Genomic DNA, 20,978 nt, shown 5'->3' on the forward strand with positions numbered 1-20,978 from the left:
CAGAACAACTAGTAACCATCTCTGCTATCATGCAAAAGCAAATGAATGCTGCTGTGTTGTGCTGGAGTATCACCTCTGTCCGCAGCATCCAGTACACATACGGTGACTGTAAAAAAAAAAAAAAAAGCTGAACGGGCTCCATGGTTGCCGTGCTATGGTGTCTGCCAGGGCAATCCAGGGGAAAAGGGCGCGAAATGATTGTCTGCCGTTGCTTTCCCGGAGGAAGGAATGAGTGACGATATTTACCTAGAACCGCCCCATCAGCCACTGGGCTCTCAACGCAGAATTCCAAGGGGCGGGGGAGACTGCAGGAACTATGGGATAGCTATGGAATAGCTACCCACAGTGCAATGCTCCAGAAATCCACGCTAGCCTCGGACCATGGACGCACACTGCCGAATTAATGTGCTTAGTGTGGCCGCGTGCACTCGACTTTATACAATCTGTTTTATAAAACCGGTTTATGTAAAATCGGAATTATCCCGTAGTGTAGACGTACCCTAACAGACATTTTAGTATTAACCCTGGCATGAAGCACAGCGCTAAATATCCCTACTGAGCTTCTGACCCCTTTATATACTTTCCCATCTCCAGCGGTACCCAGGGTTTTGGTCCAAAGATTGTCTAGTGGAAAGAAAAGATGCTGATATAGGGAGCCTGATCCAAAGGCCACTGAAATCAATGGGAATCTTCCCAGTGACTTCAATGGGCTGCGCAGCAAGCCCTATCCAGCGGCCCAGAGAGGGAGCAGATGCTCGGATGCAGGTAAGGGCAGAGCCTGCTGCTCCAGCCCCTGCCCCGGGTCTTCCCCATGGGCCCCACCTCTGCTCCGCCCAGCCCCGAGCTCTGCAGCAGCCAGCCTGGCCGAGCCTGCACGCCCGGAGGCGGGAAGTGCAGACCCGGCCCCAGATGTGCCGATGGTGATTGCTGGGGGGGCTGGTTCCCCACTGTCCCCCAAGCTCGCCCCCCCCGCGGGGTACTGGGGCCTCACCACCCGCGGGGGGCCCCAGAGTAGCTAGGGACGGCCTGGGTGAGGGGCCAGTCTAGCAGGGCCGCCCCTCCCTGCCCCAACTCCCCCTCCCTCTAGGAGGGGCTCCGCAGTCCAGTCAGCCCAAGTGGAAGCAGCTGGGCTGGGCGGGGTGACCGCTGCTCTATTAATGCAGGGGCTGGCGGTGGCTTGGGCTGTCCTGTCCCCGTCCCTAGCATGCAGTGCTCCCCGAGCCTGGTGCTCGCCCTCAGCTCCCTCCTGGGCGCCCTGGGCTTCCTGCTGCTCTGCCTCAACCTCCGCGCCCCGGCCAGGTACGGGAAGCACCAGGAGAAGCCGGGCAAGCCCTGGGCCAGGCTGCCTGCCCGCTGCGCCTGGTTCCTGCAGGAGCTCCCCGCCTTCTTGGTGCCCGCGCTGCTGCTGGCGCTGCGCAGCCCGCCCCGCCTGGAGCCCCTGGGCTGCCGGCTGCTCTGCGGCATGTTCTGCGGGCACTACTTCCACAGGTAACGCGAGCGCGGGCTCTCGCGGGGAGCGGGCGGTGCAGAGAGGGTGGCGCCGACCCCAGTGGAAGGGGCTGGGTGCCGGCTTTCTACCTTGGCTCCCTCCTGCGACCGGCGAGGTGACGCTCCTAGCCCTGTTCACTGAACGACGGGGCTCGGGTGAAGAGGCTGGAGTCGGTTCTTTACTCCTGGTCCCTTGTTCCGTGCTACCTTATTCAAAGGCCAAACTTATTTCAAGTGGCCACGTCCCGCTTTGAGAAATGCCGACCATGGAATGTGGTCACAGCTTTTAATTTCTAAATCGTCTGTCCGTGGCTCAGTGATCATGGACTGATTTAAATAATCCAGAGGCTGGGTCATGTCCGGCTGGCTGTGACAAAATGAGGCTCAGGTTCCCGAGCCCCCCGCAGATTGTTCTGAAGGTGTTCTGAGGTTCCACTCCCTTTGGTCCTGTGTAATGGGTAACGTAAGATGTGAGGTCCCCACCTAGGGTGACTAGACAGCAAGTGTGAAAAATCAGGAGGGGGGTAGGGAGTAATAGGAGACTATATCAGAAAAAGACCCAAAAATCGGGACTGTCCCTATAAGCACCCTATCACAATAAGCCAAAAATCAAGCAAATCCCGTTTCAAAACAAGCCAGTCTCTAAGAACCCCAACTCTCTATGCGACTAGACCCCCTAGCATGCAGTCTGGGACTGTGGTGGACCCCCTGTGCACCCCGACTCTGTCCCCTCCCCCCTTACCCCTGGTTGCTGGGAGCCGATCAAAAACAAGAAGCTACAAGCAACAAGCCAAACAAGCAACAAGATACAAGGCAAAAAATAGCGAACAAGCAACTCACAAGCCAATTAAACCAAAAACATGCCCAATTTCTGTGCTTTTTTTTCCACGAGTTTGGCATGTCTGGGCCTGACCGCGCTTCCATGTTATAAATGGTATATTAATAAGGAGCTGCATTTTGCCTGGCTACATGTGACAAAAATGTCTCGGTCAGCTCAAATGACACATCCCTGTGACCGTCCTACGGTTCTGAAGGAGCTGGCACATGCCACTCTCTGACCTGAAGCTTTGTTTTTGTGCAATATGCTGCCCCATGTCACGCCTCACCCCTCTTCCATAATGTGCAGGTCTTGAATAGGGAGCTGGGTTTTGACTGACAAATTGTGTCTTCAGTCAATCCACACAACTGTCAAACTGTTCTGAAGCAGCTGGAACATGTCATTCCCTGACCCACAGGTTTGTTCTTGAGCACTATGGTGTGAGATGTGATTCCCCCTGACCTTCCCCCCCAATTTCATTTTGTACATGGAGTCTGAATAGGAGCTGGGGTTTGACTTGCTGTACTTGATAAAATAGGTATTGGGTCATCCCAAGTGACTCGTCCCTGTGACTGTTCTTTCATTATGCCAGATAAAGATATTTCTGGTCTGGCAAATTTATTACCCCAATTTTAAATATGTGCTTTCTTTGTTAGTAAACATACAATATGCATGTAAAAATCAACAAAAGTATTTAGCCAAGTTGTTGCAAATCCATCTGTAATGTTTTAACAAATTATGCGATAGTTACAAATGAAGAAGTCTATAGGAACTTTATTTTGTTGTTAGATTAATTAAAAACAGGAAAAATGGCTACAGTTACCAAAAATTGTTTGCTATAGATATAGAAAACATTTATGTTTAGTGTTGTCTTTTCCTTGTTACAAAACAAAAATAATATGAAGACGCTACTCTCAAATAATCTTGATTATTAGCTGTATGCAAATTTACAAGACCTCACTTAATGCACAGTTCTGCTCTGAGTGGTTTCTGGTGGCTTCTAAAACAATGAAAACAGTGAGCACCACTATAGCACTCAAAAACTACGTAAAGGAATACTATCCAATATCTTTCTTTGAAGGAGCTAGCGTCTGTAGTGTTGCTGTGAATCTCATATAATAGTAATGTGGCTTGGTACAGTTTAATGGAATCTGGAGAACTCTTTGTGTGTGGCTGAAATATCTCCACCTTAATTCCTTTTTGATTCCAAAATTCCATCATGAAGTCCTCAGTTTTACCAAGTTTATGGATACATACAAAACGGTTCCCAGTGTTATGTTATCCCAACAACTTTGTACCTATAATGACAACACCTTGTCTTTAATAAATTCTACTGTTAATACAAATAATTTTGATGACTCTTATTGAACTAATCAATATTTGGGAAAAAATATTTTAAATAGTAATTTTTTTAAGTTACATGGAAAAGAGCTATAGAAAGGGCTGATGAAGTATTTTTCTGGGGTAGGAACATTTCATTTTTGTCTGCATAGTCAGTGAATGGTATTTGAAAATATGCAGGCCACTACTTTGAGATGCATCCACGAAATACATCTTGTTTTCTTTTAGCTTGCTATCATGCACAGAAATATCTGATGGAAATAGCAGAAAGTCAAATGCTTGAGTCTTTCTGTGATCAGACTTAATTGTGAGTGTAATGATAAGCTGAATGGTGAACCATTAATGAAATGATTCGTACTTAGTTGAGGTAATCCAATTGCCCTTGTTCACTTTGACTCTGAAATTGTAAAAGAAGTAAAATGTTGCTATTTATTATGATAAAAATATTTTAATTAATTGAGTAATTGTTGTTGTTAGTGTTGATCACTGGTTACACCTATATTTGAGCATTCCTGACGATTTGTATTAAAAGGCCCTGTTTTGCATAAAGGGAATTTCCTTCATGAATTTCTGCATAGAATTGCTGCATAATTTAGTGCTATCTGCCTCTCCCTAAGGAGGTATTTATGATCTGTAATCCTGACACTGCCATTGACTGCTCCAAACATCCACATGGAGGGGGAAACTGATAAAGGTTTGGGTGCAGAGGGGCTAGTAAAAGAGTTTAATAGATTCAGACATTTTCTGGCCAGAGGAGACCATTAGGTCATTAATCTGCATCTGACCTGTATATTACCATAGAATTTCACCCAGTTTCTCCTGGATTGAGTTTGGCGTGACATTGTACCCCATAATGCTTTATAGAAATATGCTTATGAATGTAAATATGACATAACTGGAATATGTTTTATGCTAGATATGCCATGTAACACATCTCTGTAAAGGTTATGATCTACTGGATATAGTCATCCTATTTACATACATGTATCATTTTTGTATTCAAAGTTATGAATATTGGCTATGTACTTGTTTGATTTTAAGTAGCCTCAGGGTATGGCTTCACTTGAAATTTCAAAGCACTGCCGCAGCAGCGCTTTGAAGTGCGAGTGTGGTCGCAGCACCAGCACTGGGAGAGAGCTCTCTCAGCGCTGCACGTACTCCACATCCTCTACGGGTGTAGCTTGCAGCACTGGGAGCCGCGCTCCCAGCGCTGCGGCACTGTTTACACTGAGGCTTTACAGCACTGTATCTTGCAGTGCTCAGGGGGGTGTTTTTTTCACACCCCGAGCGCGAAAGTTGCAGCGCTGTAAAGCGCCAGTGTAGCCATGGCCTTAGTGAAGCAGTTGATCAGCTTCTTGAGAAGTCTATTCTCAATAAGTGCCCAATCAAGAAACACTTAAGCTAACAATGAGCTTTGAGAGATGCCAATCTACATCTGAGCTTTCCTGGGACTATAGCTCAGCCTATAAAGTTCTAAGTCATACATAGACATGTGACTTGCCCATGTGACTCCAAAACTCCGTCTTGGAGCTGGATTCTGCATAGGAGAGGGGAAGGGGTTTCCACCCACAAGAGAGAGTATATTTAAGCCCCTGTGAACTCCTCCGTTTTGTCTTCAGCTGGCTCAAAAGGTAGCCTCTTCACCCGCAAAGGATACCCAAAGGAAATTGGAACAAAGAACAGTAACCATGGGGGTGTGAGTGATTGCTGGACCCAGACTAGAAGGAGGTTAGTCTGTAAAAGGGTGTGATTTCATCTGTAATCACTTTCTTACTGTATTAGGCTTAGAATTGCATGTTTTATTTTATTTTGCTTGGTAATTCACTTTGTTCTGTCTGTTATTACTTGGAACCACTTAAATCCTACTTTTTGTATTTAATAAAATCACTTTTTACTTATTAATTAACCAAGAGAATGTATTAATACGGGGGGGGCAAACAGCTGTGAATATCTCTCTTATCAGTGTTATAGAGGGTGAACAATTTATGAGTTTACCTTGTATAAGCTTTATACAGGATGAAATGGATTTATTTGTGATTTGGACCCTATTGGGAGTTGGACCCTATTGGGAGTTGGGTATCAGAGTGCTGGAGACAGGAGCACTTCTTAAGCTGTTTTCAGTTAAGCCTGCAGCTTTTGGGGGACATGGTTCAGATCTGAGTCTGGGTTTGTAGCAGGCTAGCATGTTTGGCACAACCAGGCAGGGCACTGAAGTCCCAAGCTGCCATGGAAAACAGGCTTAGAGGTAGTCTCAGCTCATTAAGTGGCAGTCCCAAGGGATTTCTGTGATCCAACTTGTCACACCTGGTAACTATTCTTTTTTTTAATCTTTTTTTTATTGATTTTCATAAAGAAGGGGGCAATGAAAAATACAAGAAGGTAAATAACTTACAATTTGATATTTTTTTCAGATATCAGGTTTGGGACCCACAGCTGAACCCAGACCCAGCTCATTGCTCTCAGCTGACTCAGATAATGAACTAGACCTCCTGATTGTGACTGATGGAGTCTTCAGCTAGTCTTAAACACTGCAGCAGGCCTGGGTTTCTGGTTGCTCAACAGCATTCCATGCCCACAGCTGTATTTCTATTCCTGCTCTCAGCTCCCTTAATGTTCCTCGCCCTTGCTCTGGCACCTGCTTCTGTATCCTGCTCCCTGACCTTGGTTCCACTTCTGGTTTCCTGTTCCTGGCCCTTGCTCCTGTCCTCACTATGGCTGATAGTCTGGCTCCAACCCCTGGCTCTCAGCTCTGGCTTGTTCCCCAGACTTGGCATTCAGTTTCTGGCTACTGCTCTGACAGCTGACGCTTGGTCTCTGGCCATCAGCTCTGGCTTGCTCTCCAGACTTGATAACTCAGCTCCTGACTTGGCCACTAGGCCTGACTGCCTCTGTTCCAACCAGTAGGCGAGGCAGCCGCAGCCCAGTCATTATACCAAATCACGTGCTTCACTGGATCTACAGAATAAGTAAGCAATTATGCAGTTTTGTAACTCGTTAAAGTTGCAAGACCAGACAATACAAAACCTGACAACACTACATAGACATAACATGTTAAGGAGGGCTAACAGTAATCCTACAGAAGACATATATGAATAGGGAGAAGAAACAAAGAGGAGATAGGGGAGGGGAAAGAAAGAGGAGGAGTTAGGTAGACTGGAGGTTTGGCATTCTTTGAGCCATCTCAACATTTTTTATCCAAATGTATCTAGAAAGAGGATCCGAATTTCTTCAAAAATCATATCATTGCTCTATATGGCAATACCAATAATCTGTGTTTGGCTAACATGTATCTTCTAGAATGGCACCACTCTTGATTTGAAGACATCAAGAGATGATGAATCAACCACTTCCCTTGGTAGTTTATTCATTGGTTGATCGCCCTCACTTTTAAAAGTTTGAACATAAACTTCTAATTTGATTTTGTTTGCCTTTAACTTCCAGTCATTGGTTCTTGTTCTGCATTTCTCAGATTAAAAAGCCCTTTATTACCCATGTAATCTAGACATGTCTCAGTCTTCTTTTTGATAAACTAATCGATCTTTTTAAATCTCTCACTGTATGGCATTTTCTCCAGCCTTGAATGGTTTTTTTGGCTCTTTTCTGCGCTTTTTTCCAGGTTTTTCAACATCCTTTTAAAAATGTGGACACCAGAATTGGGTGCAGCATTCTAATACGAGTCTCACAATACCATAAACAGACGTAAAATCAGTTTCCTACTCCTATATCCAGGGATTACATTTGCTGTTTTTACCACATCATTGCACTGGGAACTCATGTTCAGTTGCTTGTCCACTTCATTAATGACTTGGATAATGGAGCGGAGACTATGCTTGTAAAATTTGTGGATGATGCCAAGCTTGGAGGGATTGCAAAGATTTTGGATGACAGGGTTAGAATTCAAAATGACCTTGACAAGTAGGAGAATTGGTCTGAAATTAACAAAATGTCATTCAGTAAAGACCAGTTCAAAGAAATACTTTCAAGAAGGAAAAGTCAAATAGACAGCTACAAAGTGGGCTATAGCTGGCTACACAATATTTCAGAAAAGGATCGGGGATTATAGTTAGGGTGACCAGATGTCCTGATTTTATAGGGACATTCCTGATGTTTGGCGCTTTTTCTGATATAAACTCCTATCGCCCCCTCCATCCCCTGTCCTGATTTTGCACATTTGCTATCTGGTCACCCTAGTTATAGTGGATCACAAATCATATATGAGCCAACATTGTGATGCTGTGACGAAAAAGGAGTATTGTGTGTAAGACACAGGAGGTAATTATCCCTCTCTACATGGCACTAGTGAGGCCTCAACTGGAGTATTGTCCAATTCTGGGTGCCATACTTTAGGAAGGATGTGGAGAAACTGAAGAGTGTCTAGAAGATAGCTACAAAAATCATAAAGGGCTTAGAAAACCTGACAAATGAAGAAAGTTTAAAAAAAACTGGGCATGTTTAATCTGGAGAAAGAAGACTGAGTGGGGACTTGATAGCCCTTAACATAGCCCTTGCACACCAGACACTATCTTGGGATGAAAATAAACAAAAGGTTTATTTAATAGAAAAACCACAGATTCAAAGATGAAATAGTAAGGGAGAGCAAACATATACTAGTTACATAGAAAATAAACAAAGACAGAACTTCAGGCTTTATACTTCCATATTAGATAAAGTCCTTTTTCTAATGCAAGTTACCTAATTCCTTTGAACAGTTTCCCAGCATACCTCTTACCTGTGGGGGTGGGAATTCAGCATTTCTATGACCGCTTCCTGCTTAGAGGCTGTCCCTCAGTTTCTGGATGAAAACTTCAATTTCAAACCTTCTTTTAAAAAGGCTCCTCCCCCTCCCCTCCCCCCCAGTAACTCATGGTTATTCAGAATGGGGAAAATTCCCTCTTGACTTGGTAGCTGGGATGTAACAATTTTTTTCCATTAACTCTAATACTCCATCATTGTCTTTTCCTGGGCTGGACAATGGATGGTTACTTGGAGCTGGTTTTGTGTAAACATCTGGCTTGGGGGGATGCCCCTCCCTTCTATGAGATGTAGCTGAAGTTATAGTACAGGTTATGAATACAGTTTTCTATATACACAAATGCACAGATTCATAATGACAATCAAGTTCAGAACATTACTAGCTTTCAGAAAAGACCTTACTCAATACACTTATAATACAATGATACAGTGTGCAATCCGTTGGTTCAGTTGCTCATTTGGGGGAGTTTAAACCTTCTGTTTTCCTCTTGAGGTGGCTAGACCCCACTTGTCACAGTAGGAAATTTGTTTCAGTGAGAAAAATTATATTCTAATGTCTAGGTCAAGGGCTGACTCAGGCCGCTCAAACTAGGACTATGTACAAGATAGCGTCCATCACTGCTGACACCACCTTAAAGAGGAAATACTCTCAGCCCCCTCAAGGATTTGCAGATTTTTCCATGGCTGCTTAGATCACAAGAGCTTGGCACTTTTGCCTAGGATTGGGCTCAGGGCTCATTTACAAATCATGAGGCTCAAGTTGCAATATTTTGTGTATTTTAACTTAAATCATCAAAACTCAAAATTATGCTGTTTTTTAAAAGGTATTAGTATTCTAAACCAATTAATTTTACAGCCAAACAACTTCAGGGGGCTGGACATGTTTTTGTTGACTTCAGGCTGAAGTGGCACAGTTAATTTCTTTTTCTTAAATCATATCTGCAAGGTGGACAATTTGGGCAAAATTCACCCTTTCCTAATTGCATTGTACCAGATTCTGACCTCAGCTACACTGGATTAATTCTGGAGTTACACCAGTGACTCCAAAAGGAGTTACTCAAAACTTAAACCAGTGTAGTTGAGATTATTGGGGGAAGGAGTCTCTTATGGTTAAAACATAGAACTGTAGACCACTACATCTGGATTCTATTCTCAGTTCTAAAATAAAGCATGCAAAGATTGCTGGCTGTGGCTGCTGAGTTTTTACTCCACTGCTGAAAAGAGGGCTGTAGCAGGAAGGAGTGCTGCTGCTGAAGAGGCCAAAGAAAGACTAGATGCTGAAGGTTGCCTAGTGGGTGTGACTGCTGCTGTTGAAAGGTGGTTGCTGAGATCATGGAGCCTAAAACAAACCCAGGAAGGCTACAGAGAAGCTCAGGAGAAAGGCAGAAGACTTGCTGAACTTTGATACCCCAGATAGAGTTGCCAGTTTTGGTTGGATGTGTTCCTGGAGATTTCATCATGTGACATAATCTTTAATTAAAGATTAATCTTTAATTCTTGGAGACTCCAGGACAATCCTAGAGGATTAACAATCCTAACCCTGGAAGAGGTAGACTCATCAGTTTTTTTCTAACTTTTGTGCTTGACTTTACAACCTTAATGTTAACATGTTTTTTATGTAAAGTTATATATAGACACACTTTTTGGGGGCAAAGGAAGGTTAATATGAGCTGTTAGAAATCAGCCCAAGGCAGCCCTCTTTACCTTCTTTAGAAAATAGATTAGTTTTTAAATCTATTATATTTTTAATGGAAGTACACACTTGACATCTAAACTCATTATTTCAAATTATACTCTCCTTTACACCTATGTAACCCCACCTGCATTTCAGTGCAGTTGGACTACTGCCTTTCAAATGTACGTCAGATGATTTAGCAAAGACATAAAAAAGGGTTAATAAGGATTTAGAAACCTAACTTAATTTTTGCATCTAAATATTTAGGAGCCTAACTTTATTCACCCATTTTTGAACAGGTGCTGGAATTATTAAAGGAGAAGGACCCCTCAAATGAAGTTGGAGAGGCCAATTTTTGAATGGCAGCATTGTTAACTTTTCCCCTGATTGTTTTTATTAATTATACATGAAAATGAATAATACCACCAGTAAAGTATTCCCCCCCCCCCCAAAAAAAAATGGGAAGCAGTTTGGGACTGTGTGATAAGCACAATAGCACGATGGTTCTGTAAAAACAATCAGAATTTTAAAAAGTTAAATAAATCTGTTGCAGAATTTCCAGTCAGCTGTATCAAAGTTCCACCAAATCTCAGGAATGTTGCTGCAAAATGTAGATCAAGCCTTCTTCAAAGTATGCAGGGCCCTGATTATAGGCAGCAGAGGAGCAGTCCCAGTGTTGTGGGATCTGTATGAATAGGCAGCATCTGTGTGCATGCACCAAACCAAACAGGGAAGAGATGAGGCTCAAAATGAAATGATCCACTAGAGAAGGAAGAGAGACCGATGTTAAGATGGAAAGAACCATAATGAAGAACTGTGAGGTAAGGAGGACTAAGAAGAGGAAGAGGCAAAGAAACGCGGGCAAAGGAAAGGGCAATTAATGAAGAGCAAAGCACAACAGGAGCAAGAGTGAGAGGTTAGGGATGAAGGAGACCATAAGAGATGAAAAGTAGGACAGAGTGGAGGAGGCAAGACCAGGGGATTTTAAGGACTATCAGATCTCCTGTGAAGCACAGTTCCACCTCAACCCACTCCCTCCAGGAACTTTCTCAATATTTGTAAGGTATAGCGTAAGCCAACATGGGTACAATCTGACTAAGGTTTGACATTGTGCAGGAGAGTTTAATATCTTTGCTCTCCTTGTGCAATTACATGGCCTCATGTGGGTCACTTATTGAAAGTAATTGCGCTTTCTCTGATAAACGGAATTTTCAGAATAAATATCTGCTTGTCCTTGGAATTTGTACCATTTTTAATGTAGAGGAGGGTGCTTTTGTTCTGTTCTCACTTTGATCCTTCATGAACTCTTTAAACTCTCTGCTCCAATGGAGCAACTAGTTTTTTGAAGTTCATAGCGCTGTGCCTCGCTAAGTTACTGAGACACGTTTTTCATGTTTTTGTTAGACACACATTTTTAGCAATAGGAACAAAGTGATCTGTCTCCATAAATATCATATGGCTATTTTTGGAGAAGAATAATGTGGGATATATTGTTGAAATATACACTTATGTCTCCGGGCTGACCATGCCTTTGAAGTACTGCTATTTACATAAAGCAATGATCTCGTAATAGCTGGCTAGCGAGCGTGGCTGCACTTCAGATACAGCAAAGAGGAGGTAGCAAGGGCAGGCATGAAGCATTGTGATATCAGTGGGTATGTCTTCACTGCAGAAGTAACTTGGGCTCTTGGGTAAAGGCCTCTAACTCTTTTCCCATCCACATACAAAAATCTCTGACCTTTAGCTTTGTGGCGCTTTCAACCCAGGGTTGCTGGGCGATCCTGGAGTATAAGCTAAAGCCTGAGTGGGGCTTTCATACAGGCTGGTAACCCCTCCCTCTATCCTCCCCCCCATTTTGTGATGGGCACGTGGGCTAAACAATTTGAATACTGATAGTCTTCTAATGTCATCCCACAATTTTTCCCCTCCTCCCCTCATGTGCCAGAAGAACAGAAAAGTTCTTCCACAGTTCACTGGGAAACAATCATAGATCAGCTGAGTTTACTACAGCTGTGCCCCCAGAACAAGCAACACACATGGGTGAGTGTAACACCAATGAGGCTCCAGAAACTCAGCTATGGCTTTGCAGTGTGGCTGTGCACACCTGGGCTAGTGCTCAGGCTTGTGTTCCAATCCCCCGTGTTAACCCTGGAGTGAAGACATACCCAGTAAAGCTCTGCAAGTTTGAGGGAAGATCAAAAAACACACTCCTTTTATTTGCAAAAAGCTGGAAGACTGTGAGCATGTAAAAGAGAGATTAGAGGAAAACTCTGTCTAACTCTCCACAACAACAAAGGTTACTGGAGATGAGAAGGCAGCATTTCTCTCCCCTCACAAAACAAGGAACCTTCCTTCCTCCCACCTAACTCCCCCACCGCCATTTATGAATTGATGAGTATCAGAAGATGGTGGCTGTATAAAAATGGAGATCTCTACAGGCCTAAGCCAGATCTATGTGAGATCAGTGCTATTTTTAGCATTAACTTCATATGTAGGATTGGGCCATAATCAAATAGGTTACTCATGATGGAAGAATATGTCCAGGCATATATCAGTGTATTCAAAACCAAGACACCTTCAAAATAATTTTGACTACCACTTTGAAAAGACCATACTGTTTACAAATTGTGATGGGGTATGTAAGTCCCCACTGGTCAACCGTGGTTAACAGGAGCCTGAGCTCAATTAGGCTACCAGGTGGAGCGGTATTAGACATAACTGAAGATCAAACCCATCTGGGATGGTTCTGGGTCTTTATAAAGGAGTAGTAGGGAAAAGGCTAGGGAGGAGACAGGTAGTCAGGTGTGTCTGCTCTTAGCTAAAAGCAGAGAGAAGCCTGGGAGGCAGATGTGGAACTAGAACCAGAGGATCCTGAGCTAACAGGAAGCCTGGGGCAGAAGTGTGTTGAACCTGGAGGTAGTGAAGCCCAAGAGGAAATGATCATATAGCCTAAAGGGAATCTGGACTGATATTTGAGGGGCTGCAGGGAGAGAGTGAAGAAGTCTGCAGTCTCTTTTACGATAGTAGAGAGTGGGTGGATCTGTGGGAAACATGCTATGCTTTAGCTGAGCAAGGAGGAAACCTGAGGCGGTCCAAAGTTTATTTAATTTTGTACTTTTCATTTGGGATTCTTGTTGAGGGATTCCATCGGACAGCTCTGTGAGTCCTAGCTCTGGACGAAGGATGCATCTAGGGAGGTTGTGGAGAGAAGGCCTGTAGAAAAGCTATAGTCGGAAGAAGTCCTTGAAGGCAGTATCAAGGAGTCTGATAGAGCAGACATTGGCTGCTGGTTATAGGGTCCCTGAACTGTAAAACTAATTGTAATGGGAGAACTTGGGTTCCCCTACTGGCCACTGGGGAAGATGGGGTGGAACTAAAATGTGACCCAGTTGGAGACAGTCTGAGTCATGAGAGGAGGCAGACCACTGCTGGACCGAAGCAACCCTCAGCAGGGCCACCAGACTGAAAAAAGCTGCTGTGCCATATCTGAGTGTGTCTGTAGTGAGTGCAATCTACACAAGTAATAAAAATATGTATTATAGTTTTCCATTACATGGTCATATACTTTTTTCCACAGATATTTGCTAACCGCAGAGGAATGATGAGATTTGAACCTTGGGATCCAGTCCAGGCTCTGAAGGGGACAGTGCTCAAGGGGGACAGATTCCTCTGCCCATTCCTTCAAAGTTTGACTCCATCTGCTTCATCTCTTCCAACCTGTCTCTGTCAGTTCTGTTTTCCCTGGCTTTTCATTCAAATCTCCTCACCTAGTCTTCACTCCTCAGGTATCTCCTCTCAGTTTCCTGGCCCAGCAAGTTCTAGTGACGCCCCTCTGGACTCCTGTCATAAACAGATAGCTTTCTTTTAAGACCTGTTGGAGTTTTTCTTTACTTCAGGGAAATTGAGTCTGTACTCACCAGGGAATTGGTGGGAGGAAGAAATCAAGGGGAGATCTGTGTGTTGGATTGCTAGCCTGATTTTGCATTCCCTCTGGGGGAATAGGAAAGTACTTTTGGTTTCCAGGACTGGAAACAGAGAGGGGAAGTCACTCTGTGTAGTTTCACAGAGCTTGTGTCTGTGTATCTCTCCAGGAGCACCTGGAGGGGGGAAGGGAAAAAGGATTATTTTTCTTTTCTCTGCTAAGGGCTTTTTAGCAGAGAGAAACAGTTTGGTTTTAAAAGGGAACCAAAGAGAATTTTTTTTTTCTGCTCTCTCTGGCAGTTTGTGGCTTGCATGTTAAGCGAGAAGCCATTACCAGACTGTTAAGGGTCTTTTGTCATGCAATAGCCCTCCCATTAGGAGGCAAGTACCAGCACTTATATGCATGCAAATAAAGTGGTTTTTCTGGTTTCCCTTCATTGAACATTAGCTAGAGAGAGAAAGGGAAAAAAGGCACTGTTGCTAGGCAGACTCCAGGAGGCAACAGAGAACCTGCAGTTCAGAAAATAAACACCGGAGGGCACCCCAACCCAAGAAAACAGGAACCATGACTTCTAAGGCAAAAATTGAGGCCGAAGAACAATTCAGAGAAGCTGAACACAGGCGACAACTGAAAATAAAACAAAAAGAGATGGAGATGAAAGAAAGAGAAGAACAGATCAGAGAGGCAGCCTTCCAAAGAGAACAGGCAGCCCAAGAGGCAGCACACAAAAGAAAGCTTTATATAAAAAGAAAGAAAAATACATACAAATAGTCTCTCTGTATTAAGATGATACAATACAGGGTAAATTGCTTAAAAGAATATTGAATAAACAGCCTTATTCAAAAAGAATACAAATCAAAGCCCTCCAGCACTTATATTCATGCAAATACCAAAGAAAAGAAACCATATAACTTACTATCTGATCTCTTTGTCCTTACACTTAGAAACAGAAGACTAGAAAGTAGAAACTGCTTCTCCAAAGCTCAGAGAAAGCAGGCAGACAGACAAAAGACTCAGACACAAACTTTCCTCCACCCAGAGTTGAAAAAATCCGGTTTTCTGATTGGTCCTCTGGTCAGGTGCTTCAGGTGAAAGAGACATTAACCCTTAGCTATCTGTTTATGACAACTCCATTCTCTGTTTTCCAGTTTTCTTCCAGCGCTCGCCTCCTGGGTCCTCAATTGATCTCTCTTTGCCACCCTGGCCTCCAATGTCCATATGCCCCATTCTCACTGGCTGGCAGTCCTAGTCTCCCTCCTTGGGCTCCTTGTCCAGTCTCAGTGTTTGTCCCCTTCTTCCACACATGCTTGTCCCAGATTCTTTGTCCCTCCCCTCTTTCCCTCCCCCCCGGTTTGTGTATCAATCTGCTTCTTGCCCCAGGTCCATCTCTTGTCTCTTATTCATTTGAATCTGGCAGCTTCCTCCTCCATGTTGCCTGGGCCCAGACAGGGGACATTGAGAGCATAGGAGGCACAGTCTCCTTGCTCTCCACTGCACAACATTGATCCAGCCCACAGCATGCCAGATCTGCAATTGCAGGAAAAATCCTGCTTAGCTCTGGCTGCATCATGCTCAGTATGGATGGAATCTTCAGGGAATTTAGCTCCAAAGCTGTCTACTGAGCATGTGTGAACTGTGATTTCTTCTCCCCCACCCCTCCCCCTGGCTTATAACTTGACCAAATTTGGGTGGATTTTCATAGAAACACCAAAAGCACGTGCCAAATTCTGAATCTCCAATCCAAAAGCATGGGGTGCCCTAGAGCTTCTCAGAGAAAAGGTCTCATGGGCAAAACATTTTTCCCTAGCCTTGTTCTTGGACCAATTTGGTTTAATTTTTTTCAATGGTTAAAGTTTGGCAAAGTTGTAAACAACTGAAAATAGGGTTGATTTATGGGAAGTGTCAGGCAGCCTTAGAAGTAAGTGGTGCTACCAGTGTCATCTGTAATGTGCATCATAGATGTAAATGCCTCCAGTAATGAAGCCAGTTTCATGATAAATATCACAAAGCTAAAGATAGAAAAGAGAGAGAGCCCATCCTCCTGCAAGTGAAAGTAATATTGTACTTGCAAAAGAGGAGGATGTAGCAAATATTAAAGGGGGGTTGGCCTTCCAAACATCTTGGTCACAGCTGGCAGAGGGCACAAGGAGCGCTTAGAGTTTATGGGAATCCCCATGTCAAGTATATACAGAAGTCACTAAAAGGTGGCATGTGAAGTTGTAACAAACACGCCTCCTGGGTGTGGTGCTCTGTCCGATCTAGTGGCACCGAGACCACTTAGAGATTAATGAGTCTGCTACAGTCTTAGCTAAGAGCTATGTGGCTTTTAGCTCATGCAGTAGAGACTCATGCATTTAGCTCCAGAGGTCCCAGTGATCCTGCCCACTGACAGCAAGGTCTGTCAGTGGTTATAAAGCTCTACCGAGAGCCAATGGCAAATCATAATCATGGCAAAATGTATGTTTGGCTAATGTTTAAGGAACTGTACATCAGTAATGAAAATGACGTCCTTAAGGTATGTGAGGTAAGGCAGGGCAACAGAAGGTGATAAAGGTGCTCCTGTCCAGTAGGCAGGAGGAGATGCTTATCTTTCTCTGGCTGCTTGTGTGTATTGTGTATTTAGCATTGCCAACCCTCCAGGATTGTAAGCTCAATCTTTAATTAAAGATTATGTCATATGATGAAACCTCCAGGAATACATCCAACCAAAATTGGCAACCTTATGTGTATTGTCCACTTCACAACAAAGGCCTATCTACAGAGTGACCCAAATGCTAATCAGGAAATTGACAAGAAAGCAGTTCAGGGAAAAAAAACAACCAGCAGGGGATGTCTTGCTTACCAGTACAGAGAATGGATTGGGGGGTATAACTGGGGGTGCAGGAGGGCACCATGAATCTTTTCCACTGAGGAGGCAAGCTGACAGCGTGTCTTGTCTTATGCACAGAAGATCATCGCCAAGCCTGCCTGTAATACGCTGAAAGGATTGTGGGGGTCTTGCCCTATAAGACATAAAAGTAACTAGTTAAGTAAACCCAGGTTTTAGAATGCATGTTATGTTTTTGTTTTATATGTATATTTGTTTCCAGTACTTCCACTTGCTATTATTTCACTCTATCCTCTTTGTTACTTAAACTTTTGCTTGTTTTCACTAGAAACATATCTAGGTGTTAAGTGGTGCAGTGATCTGAGGTGTAACTGGTAAACTGGGTTGTACTACTCCTTTGGGAGCAGTGAATCTGAGACTACAGCAAGTGTCCAGTGGAACAGGGGCTGGACACTCCCGAGGGACTTTCAGAGGGTACAGGAGTTGGAGTGTATCTATCACTAACCTGAAGATGGACAGTGGAGCCTGCACAGGCTGAGAATGGAGTGCTTGTGTTGCCTGTAGCCGGTGGAATCAGGAAGTAGACACAGACAAGACTTCCTCATGCTCAGGACAGGTGTAACAAGGTGCCTCACAACCCTGGGTACTCCTGAGAAGCATGTCAATGATATTCCCATTGTAAAATCTTAAGATCCAGTCCTACAACATACAGTGTGTGAGGGCTACACAGAACCATGTTGACTGCAGTGGGGGTCTGCAGAGAAGTAGCAATCCTCTTGCTTACTATACATTGCAGGGCCAGGGCCTTTAAATTTCATATAGCCTCAATTTATTATCTCTGGCTGTTAAGGACAAAAATATCTTAGGCACAAATCCTAATCCTTTTGAGAAAGTTCTCTCCCCAGTTCAGTTGACCAGTTTGGCAAGGAGTGGTGAGAAAGAGATTAAACAGCCTGTTCTGATATCATATGTTTATTTTTTTAATTATGGGCATTCAGTCCCATTGTTCCTAACTGTTTTTTTATCATCAGATTTCATCCAAAACTTTTTTCCAGATTAAGAACAAGGGATAAGACACTAAAAGTTATCTAACATAATGAGAGTAGAGTCTTAAGGGTAAGGGGATTTAAAACCTATATGGTGGTTGTGCCCTAACATGGTAAAATTTTGGAAACAAATATTCAGATAGACTTATTACCGATCGTAGTTTACTGATTAACCCACTGATTCTATTGCTGGTTTCCCTCTGGATAATCAATATTTGCATTATAGAGCATAATCCTGCACCCATTGAAGTTGGTAGCAAAGCTCCCATTGAGTCAGCAGTGCAAGCCAATAAAGAATTAATAGCACACTTATTGATTGCAGCTAGGTATCTTGCTGGAAGACACTGGAAGACAATATACGGTAGTTTCAAATGACTGTTTGAGAAACACAGGAGTGGATGGGGGGAATCACTGACACCACAATTTTGGAAAGTATTTTTAAATTTGGGTGTTACTCTAATGAATTTCCAGGATCTAAAATGGGTCGGCAACCTCTGGGCACGCGGCTGGCTGGGCCAGTTCGTTTACCTGCCAGGTCCGCAGGTTTGGCCAATTATTGCTCCCACTGGCCACAGCCCCAGGCCAATAGGGGCAGTGGAAAGCCACAACCAGCACATCCCTTGGCCTGCACCACTCAGTCCCCATTGACCTGAAACGATGAACTGTGGCCAGTGGGAGCCGCGATCAGCTGAACCTGCAGACGTGGTAGGTAAACAAACTGGCCTGGTCCCCCAGGTGCTTACCTTGGCAAGCTGCGGGCCAGAGGTTGCCAACCCCTAATCTAAAATAACTATCTAGGAACTGAGTCCACACAGCTGTAGTAATCTTTTGTATAGTGATTAATAACTATCCATTATTGGATCTTGTTGAGTGAATTTCTCTCTTATTGTTTTCAGTTGTTGTATTTGTTTTTATTGATACAGAAAAGGTAATAACATTTATATAGATGTTTTGCCAAAACTTTTCATGCCAAACTTTATTTGCCCTCCTTATTTTCCTAACAGCTTCCATAAAAATTGTAATAATCACATAAACAATAACAAGGGAAATCATGGCAATTTTGGGGCTCCCTCTCCCCCGCAGCTAAGGTAAGATCATTAGTACCTGCTCTGTCCATTCTCCTCCTGTTCAATTTGTATGTAAGGCAGTTATGAGAGATGTGAGACTTTTGGAACAAAGGAGTTTCTAAACTGGATCAGACTAGAGGTTTGTCTAGTCCAGTATTCTGTGTCTGACAGTAGCTAGTACCAGATGTTTCAGAGGAAAGTGCAGTAAACACTGAGATTACCATAGAAGTGGTTGCTTCTTAAATCCATCTGTTAGAGGGACGGCTTATCCCCTGAAGTGTGAGGATTTATGTACATTCCAAATGATTAGATATTCTTCATCTTTATTAATGTAATTCTGGATGTTCTCGTTATTTATAAAAATGTCTAATCCTTTTTTCAATCCTGCTAAACTCATGGCTGCAATGATATCTTGTAAAAATGAGTTCCATGGGCTAACTGCATGTTGTGATAAAAAGTGTTTTTTCTTCTTCGTATTAAGCTTGCTACCTTCAGATTTATGGAACATTCCCTTTTTGTGTTACAAGAAAGCAGGTGAATAGCAGTGCCCAGTATTTTCTCAGTAACATTTATTTTCAATGCCTTCATTACACCCCTTCATCTTAGTCTCCTTTCTAAATTAAACAGTCCCAGCCTTTTCAATCTTTTTTCATATGGTAGTCTCTCCAGGCCTCTGCTCATTTTGTCATCCATCTCTGAACCCCCTCTATTTCTTTCAGTCCAGAAATGATCTGAGTATTCCAGGTGTGCCAGTGTTTTATATAGCTGCTTTATAATTTCTTCAGTATTGTTTTCCTTCCCATGCATTAAGTTAAAATGACCAGAGGCTTATACAAATGCATTTTGAGGACTGCTGTAGGAGGGAGGTTTCCATGTAACTGTGAAAGGAGAGTTGATTCAAACTTTGTGTTAGGAATAATTGATCTAGCTATGGAGCTAATAAAATAATAAAGGACATGTTCCTGCTCCCACCAAAATCATTAGTCAAATTCCTATCTTACTTCAATAGGAGTTTGCAAGATTGAGCGCTAAAACAGCAAGTTATTACAGGCAATTCATAAGTTTGCACCGTTCCAGTGGTGGGGGTGTTCATTGAAATAGAAATGCAGGATGGCTTGCAATCCAGAAGGGGGAGGAAGCGACATGTTTTTTAGATCATATCTTAGAAATGTTAACTTGTCATCCTATAGGCAGACACCACCAGATGGTGCCCCAAACATTCCTATTCCCTGTAGAACTTATGTTGCTTGCAGTTAAAGACCTGAACAGCATACACAAGCATCGCCCTCACCAGTAGTTACTGTACAACTGCAGCGTTATAAGTAAGGCCCTGCTTGAACAGCAGAATGATTGTCAAATGATTGCATCTGAGTTGTGGATAAGACATGGAAAATCATGGAAAAATAATAATGGAGCTTTATTAATTGTGGTAATTTGGAAAAGCCAGAGAAGACCTATTTGTTCAAGAAAAAATTGCTGGAACAATATAAGCAGTCAAATATTATGCTATGCCTGCTAATTTTTTTTGATAATCAGACACTTTGCTGCAACTATATTACAGTCATTAATATGTGGGGCTGACTGTGGGGGCCCCAGCTGCCAACCAGGGCTCTTGCCGTCAGCTCCTGATGGTTGACAAAATTGCGGTGGAAGCCTAATATTGCGTAATCCACAATTTCCACAATATCACAAATTAAGTAGGGCATTAATTATAAGGTAATAAATGAAATGGCCTGCCTTCTGTTCTGGGTCTACTCTACACACTGCTAATGATGTATTGTTCTAGGACCATACATGACTAGCCCTATTCATTTCAGTCCTGCAAGCAGGACTAGAGCCTTAGTCAGTATTTTGTGTTTTGTCTGGACCACAATATTTATACAGCTAGGATGACCAGATGTCCCTATTTTATAGGGACAGTCCTGATTTTGGGGTCTTTTTCTTATATAGGCTCCTATTACACCCATCCAGATTTTTCGCACTTGCTTTCTGGTCACCCTAAATACAGCTCAATTTTTATTCCAAGCTTTTTGAGGCAGAGAC

At 43.2% G+C, this 20,978-nt stretch overlaps 1 protein-coding gene across 1 annotated transcript in view; it reads left to right on the top strand.

Annotated features, from left to right (window-relative positions):
- Positions 1-1,204: 1,204 nt before the first annotated feature.
- Positions 1,205-20,978, top strand: part of SRD5A2 (steroid 5 alpha-reductase 2) — a 60,099-nt gene continuing 40,325 nt past the window's right edge. The window contains exon 1 of the mRNA XM_050950459.1: positions 1,205-1,488. Coding sequence (XP_050806416.1) covers positions 1,205-1,488 — 284 coding nt within the window. The remainder of the gene's footprint in view (positions 1,489-20,978) is intronic.

Source organism: Gopherus flavomarginatus, chromosome 4 (assembly GCF_025201925.1).
Source record: "Gopherus flavomarginatus isolate rGopFla2 chromosome 4, rGopFla2.mat.asm, whole genome shotgun sequence".
In the NCBI taxonomy this organism is placed as follows: Eukaryota; Metazoa; Chordata; order Testudines; family Testudinidae; genus Gopherus; species Gopherus flavomarginatus.